At 34.1% G+C, this 7211-nt stretch overlaps 1 protein-coding gene across 1 annotated transcript; it reads left to right on the forward strand.

Moving 5' to 3' along the window:
• The first annotated feature begins 230 nt into the window (after positions 1-230).
• On the forward strand, positions 231-1395 carry LOC118754904. Its single transcript, XM_036489777.1, has 3 exons — positions 231-384; positions 512-685; positions 1140-1395. Exons 1-3 carry the CDS (start codon positions 346-348, stop codon positions 1350-1352), a joined length of 426 nt encoding a protein of 141 aa, XP_036345670.1. The 5' UTR covers positions 231-345; the 3' UTR covers positions 1353-1395.
• Positions 1396-7211: the final 5816 nt, after the last annotated feature.

The following is a 7211-nucleotide window of genomic DNA, read 5'->3' on the forward strand; positions in this document are numbered from 1 at the left end:
ATAGCTCATGTGTATTTTTTATAAGTTCAATTCTTCTGTAGCTTTATTTTGCGGTTATCGTTTTGTTTCTAACTCATTCAGATTTCGTTTGTTATGTATTACGCAGCTTTGCTTTTGGTACTTTTTGCTACTGCGGTGCGTACTTTTCCTGCGTATTTACATAAATTGAAATATATAGACAATTTTGTTACATTTCTTTTCTAAAAAAAAATTTACTATTTTTTTCAGGTCCACTGCTTTATTTTTTATAAAACAGAGAAAATCGAATGCTTTCCCAATGCTCGATACATAAGGAATTCTACATGTGGCATAAAGGCAGTCAGTCGCTACCGATCGCACACGAATATGGAATGTGATATTGTGGATCGTTTGAAAAATGTTTCGGTAATGTCTCATGTGCATAAGAAATACATATAAATAAGTGTATGTATGTATATACTGTATAACACTATAAATGAGTGCCACATTCTTAAACTAATAATAATTGCATATACAATATCACTTCTAACAGCTTAATTTGCAACTTTTTCTGCGAAATACCGCCAATCACTACAAACCATTTCTAGTCAATGTCACCGCCAATTTGTGCAAAATTCTGGATAGACGAAACTTTCCCGCCTACACAACAACCGTAATGAATATACTAAAAGAAGTATCGAATGTGAATCATAGTTGTCCATATACGGTGAGGAGCTTTTTGTTATTTGGGGTTAACACTGAATCCAACGTGGTACGATTTTTTGTGAAATACAAGAACTGAATTTGAATAGCTGCGAACTTGACATGCAGGTGTACATACATATTTGTACTTTCAATCCATACGTTCATAAAAAGCTTTAATTCGAATTCAGTGAATGCATTTTCTTAAGCAGGGATTACACGATTTGTTCATTTGTATAGATTTGTACAATTTAACAGTTGCAAAGTTGTTGGGGTTATTGGGACAATTTTTTATTGAACTGAACTCATTGTGAATAAAAATTTTTAGACAACAACCCATTGTGATTTCCAAAATGTACAAATCGTGTGATCCCAGCATAAGATTTCACGAAAATACGGCTGCGAGGGATTTAATTAAAGCTCCGATTTTTTTAACCCAAGTTCTTTTTGCCATTTCATTCTAACTCGCTCTTCTTCAGAAACGCCTAGTGGTTAAAAATCTCTTTATTGATGACAAGTTTTTACCCATTGAACCACCCTTGGGACTCTATAAGGGTGTTTTCCATTTCTTCGAAGGATTCCCCTACGATGATATAGGTACGGTCATACTTTATGTACAGGCTATTGAAGTGAAGCAATTTAAACGACGTATAAAAGCACCGAAATTACGAGCACACTCGAATTTGAAATAAAAAATTGGCAATTAAAATAAAATTTGCATTAATATCATTTGCCATTAGATGGGCGGATACAGAGTGAGTCGATGGAGCGATGGAGCCTCCCAGGGCTGCAAAATTAGAATTTCGGTTAAAATAAATTACCTCAAACGAGAAACTTAAAAACAAATTGTGCTAAAAAGTTTTTTGCTCATTTAAATTTTAAATCATGTCGTCAGAAGTTCCAAGAATTTACCAGAAAGCGCTCCTGTACTCGGTTCTCTGGCAAAATAGGGGAAAGATGGGAGAGTAAAATGGGTCCTCTCTTTGTCAGAAGTTCCAAGATTTTACCAGAAGAATTTTTGCTGCTAAAATCTGATAAAGTGTTGTCAAAGTAAATAAAAACAGAAGCAACACGCCATCTTATTAAAAAATATCGTATTGAAAAAATGCAATAATGTTTTGTAAGTATTTTTGTTTATTTGCCTGTATATCTGCTTATAAATTTGGCAAACCGCAAATGATAAAAAAGCCATGTAAACAAAAAATAGCGTCTATCATGTATTTAACGGAATTACCAGTTATTACCCGGAAATCGTTTCCGTACTTTTGTGGTTATTTCTCTGAGAATATAACGAATAAGGGTTCATGTATATTTTCGTTAACACTCAGAGGGGTTTTTAAAAGTGGTAAAAATTATTTGGAGTGCTTTTCTGCTAAGTAATAAAAGAAAACACATCATACTTAGGAGTTTATATGGAAAACCCTAAATATGTACACTTATCTAAAGCTGGGTTCACACGATTTGTACATTTGGCTAAAAATTTTCAAATTCATGGGCGAACCCTGTGAACGCTAAATTTCATTTGGCATTTATCAGAACGTTCATTTTTCTGGCAAATCAAAACGAACCCTAGTGGCCAAATCGTATGAACGCAACGCTGCTACATAAACCAAATAAAAATTACGCAGGTGACCAAATATCTCATTTGTCAATTGATGACAAATCCAGTGACAAATATTTAAATATTGTTGAGCAGTATGGCCATTTTGTTAATTTGTTCATGCTTGTTTTTTGGTTAAATTGGAATATTTCATTCGAAAAACTGTCTAAAAAGATCATGCTATTCGAAAAGAATTGTCAAGAAGCTGCAGAGAGAAAAAAGATGCCGCCACGCTACGATCGGGCGCAACGCGAGTCATGTGGGAGCGTTATAGGGAGCTGGAGAGAGAATCGAGACGTATTTACCGCTTTTAGAAGAGAGAGGCCGAAATAAGTGAGTGCGAAGAGCTTGAAATTCTCGCCGACAGAAAAAAATGCGCGAGAGAGTTAGGTGACTTACTGAGGGTTTCAAGACCACGGCGAATTCCTGTAATAACAAGCATGGCGACCTAGAGACTGATGTCCAGAACGTACATATGTAAATTATGATTTAATACCAAAACAAGTTACCGAGAAGACGGTCCGCTGAATATACATAACTAGTGTTCGCTGTAGCCCAGTAAATAATACTGAAGCAGCAAGGCTACTTAATAATTGAGTGATATTGAAGTCTACGTCGCCGTACGCCCTATTAATCCAGGTCTCGATATTAGGGATGAGCCGAAGTATCCATCGGCCATTGCTATCCCGTCCCTCCTGCTATTCGGATAGATTGCGCCTTCTCGGAAGCGTTCGTGTGTTCTCAGACCCATGAACTCCATCCAGTCGGCGGCAATCGTCGCTACTGTACTATTTTCCAACCACGACGACTGCGATGCGAACCCTATAATTTTCGCTTCTGTAGGTACAACTAATTTCAACGCGCCATCGTATACTGTGTTCCATAGCAGCGGACCTAGAACCGATCCCTGAGGTACTCCGCCTGGGACCTTATGCCTTATCACACGATATTTTGTCTCACACAAGATGATTCCCTCGTAGAACCATAAAAGTCTGATGCACTTCAAGAATTTTTTACCAGTTGAAAGCATTTTTGACATCTAGGGTAAAAACGCTTATACAATGGCATGGAGACTCGTCACACTGCAGAAATGGAAAATAAACACAAAACGCCTAAAATACAAAACTGAATAAAAAACAGAAACATACTCGCAACCACAAGAAAAGTGTCAAAATGAAAACCAGCAAAATACTGCTGCTCAACTGTACGGCTATCACATATACCCCATATTCAAATGACACAAAATGGCAATAATATGAAAAGTTGCACAAAAAAGCAATAACGAGAAACCTAAAACGAATGTAATGCGATGATTGCGCAAAGTGTTTTGAATGACAGAGAATGTGAAAAAATCCACACTTAAGCATATGAATCGAGTGCATATTTATGTATGTACGTGAGTGCAGAGGAGCGGGTGAATAGTAAAAATATTATGCAAATGTGTTAAGGGTGTCGTGAGTGTATGTACATGGCGAAAAGGACTAAAAGCATACAAATACACATACGCATATAAAAGGTATGAGTGAGTGTCACATTAAAAGCAAAATCATATGAAACTGTCAAAATATCATAATATAAATTAATTTTGATGTGTCACAAAAGTCATGACAGCTGGCGGTGTATTGCCAACCAAAAAATCAACCAGCGGCTGCCTGTAAGGCGGTTCTGCCACTTTAAAAAATGAAAGCGATCATAATACATATACTCGTAATACATTTTACTTGTGTGCGATCTACTTATGTATGTATGTAAATGCCTCCATATAGTAAATGTTCAAATCAGAAAAAAGTTTCACTGAAAAATAATACTACAATTGGCACTTTAAATTGACGTTTATGCATAATTTTCAATACCCGGATTAAGTATTTCAATTTACGATTTGATATGTGGCATAAAAAATACAATTATTGGTAGGAGTGAACGTTAAGCTTTTACTTGTGAGAAGAGTAAAAATAATTTAATTATATAAGTTAAATAAAATAGAGCGGCATGAACAAAAAATTTTAGTAAAACATTTTAATTTACGCTTTATTAAAATTTTGAAAATGACTTGATTGTATTAGAGTCACTAAAAAGTCCTTACAATATCTAAGAAAAAAGAAATTTGGCAGGTAGAAATGGCCTTCTCAATTTTCCAGATATTTTGCAGCATGGTTTATACACTTTTTCTGAGTTTATCCTCGATGTATGGGTATAAAAAAACATGAGGGGCCAATTTAGGGCTGTGCACCATATAACCCATCAATTTGATGCTTTGAGTGCTTAAAAAATCATTTCTTTAACGAGGTAAGTGAGAGCTCGCATTTCTTTGATGAAAGACCATTTCATACCTGGGCTGAAGATCGACCTATCTCGGCGGCCAGTTCGAAAACGCCCTATCTCAGAATTCGGTTCGGTGACTTTTGCTAAAATTTCAAAATCAAAAGTTATCAAAACCAATTCTATGGGACTGAGAAATATTATTTTCTACTTTTTAGTCCATTGATAGAAGCGTGGTATATTAAAAAGTTTTATTTTTATTTTTAACCGACTTCACAATTTTTATTTTATTTTTTATGTATGTTACCGCATAACTTTGGACGACGTTAACCGATTTCTTGAATTCTTTTTTTTTTTTGACGTAGAATACGTCTTACCTTAAGGTATGGGGGTTATGTTCAAATGTTGTAGTTGTAATTTTTAGAGCTTCACAAAAACGCTTATTGCACGAGAACTAATTCGGTTTCTGTCGTAAAAACAACGGTAAACATTGCCTTATTTTGGGGTCAATTTTGAGCCTTTAAAGTGCTCTAGCAACTTATTGTTGGCATATATAACTTTCATTTTCGGGATATAGGTTCTTTGGAGCAGTAGAAATATTATCGGGTACAAATTTTATATAAATTTAACAAATATTGAGCATTTTAAGGCAAAAAATTGTTGAAAAAATGTGCAAATTTTTTTCATTACCAAAATGCTCGAAAACCGCTCGAATGATTTTGTTTTTGTTTTCTTTAATCAAAAACTCAAGAGTTTTCCTTTCGTTTGGTATATGGGAAGTATTGGTTGATATCTTCTAAGGATGTTTATTGGATTCAAATATATGGGCATAAATGATTTCCCATACAAAATCACTTCGTCATCACTTTGCAAACACGTGCATGCATTGCAAGTGTGGGAAGGAGACAAAAAGTATGTATGTGTGCGTAAGTACATATTTCGGTTTTTGATAAACAAATGGACCAATATTTATAACCTAATCACAGCGTATGTACCCGTACATATGTAAATACACACATACGTACATATGTTGATTGCAGTTAATGTGGATCTGGCTCAATTTTTTAGTAATCTATGTATGTCTATACATATGTACATACATATATCTATGAACACATGTATGCATAATACGCGAAAACTTTTTGAAGTGAAACAACACTTGAAAAAAGACCAATCCAAGAATAAAAGTAAAGGTCAGTACGTACATAGATAAAGATAAGGATAAAGGCAAAGGTAAAAATAAAAACAAAAACAAAGTTGCGCAAAGATAAAGGCAAAAATGAAGCCCAAGGTAAATTTGAACACTTTACTTATATAAGGGGAAAAGTTGAAGGGGAATATGTATATGAAGAATATGATAAACATAAAAATAAAAACAAAGATAAATATAAAGAAAAATATGAGGTTGAGAATACCGATAAAAGTAAAGATGAAGATAGAGGAAGAAAGATTAAAATAAAGGTAGTTGTAGAGAAAAGGATATAGATAGAGGAACAGAGACTCAATCTGGGAACTATTTCGGGATTTTAGAGATTTTCGGGATTCTTGGAACTTATCGATATAATAACCGATATTTTGTCGGTTTTGTGATCGATTTTGTTATCGAAATTTTTATCGATATTATTATTGATTTTGCTATCGATATTTTCGGAACTTATCGATATAATGATCGATATTTGTATCGATTTTGTTATCGATATTTTGATTGATTTTGTTATCGACGTTGTTATCGATTTTACTGTCGATTTTATTATCGATTTTGTTATCGATATTTTTATCGATATTTGTATCAGTTTTGTTATCGATATTTTTATCGATGTTGTTATCGATATTTTTATCGAATTTGCTATAGATTTTGTTGTCGATATTTTTATCTATTTTGTCATCAATATTTTTTTCGGTTTTATTACCCGTTATTTTTAATCGATTTTTCTATCCATATTATTATCGCTGTTGTTATCGATATTTTTTTTATAGTGTGTACTTTCGTTTTTGACTTTGATATGCTCTTAACCATACCACGTATTCTACGTTTAAATTTAGCGGCTGTATCTCAGATACAGCCTGCAGACCAAGACGAAGGCGCTGGACTGTTCCTTTTTTTTGTTAAGGAAAGGTGTTACCTCACAGTTGGTTCCATACTAATTTGGTTTAAATGCTATCATTGGATCATGAAGTAATTCACGATAATCTTAAATTTTTATATGAGAATTGAAGTCGGGTTTGTTTTTTGCTTAAAAATTACTTGTATTTATTTCTTTTCACTTACACAAACTACAACAAAAAAGACAATACTCTAAATCTGCGAGCAGTGCGTTGCTGCTGTTACAAATTCCAAAGCATTGTCGTATTGTCACTTCGAATCACTTTCACTATCCACGCTTATACCAGATTTGGCTCTCTTCATTCGCTACCACGCTCCGCTTAAAGTATTTTACACTTAGCTTGTCATATTTGCTGAGATATACTTTGAAAACGATTTAACCTCTCTGCCAAGTAAGCGGCAATCGGTATTAAAAAAAAATAATATTGCATTTAAACTGAAAATTTCAAGTGAGGTTTGTTGTAAGCATTCAATTAAGGCATTCAAACTTTCGTTTTTATGCGCGCCACCAAAGTTATTCACCACCACTTTGGCACTCTTTCCATTAGGGTTTAGACTGCAAATAAATTAAAAAACAAAATAGTTGAC

This window comes from Rhagoletis pomonella, unplaced genomic scaffold (genome assembly GCF_013731165.1).
Source record: "Rhagoletis pomonella isolate Grant_MI unplaced genomic scaffold, Rhpom_1.0 Rhpom_scaffold_04894, whole genome shotgun sequence".
In the NCBI taxonomy this organism is placed as follows: domain Eukaryota; kingdom Metazoa; phylum Arthropoda; class Insecta; order Diptera; family Tephritidae; genus Rhagoletis; species Rhagoletis pomonella.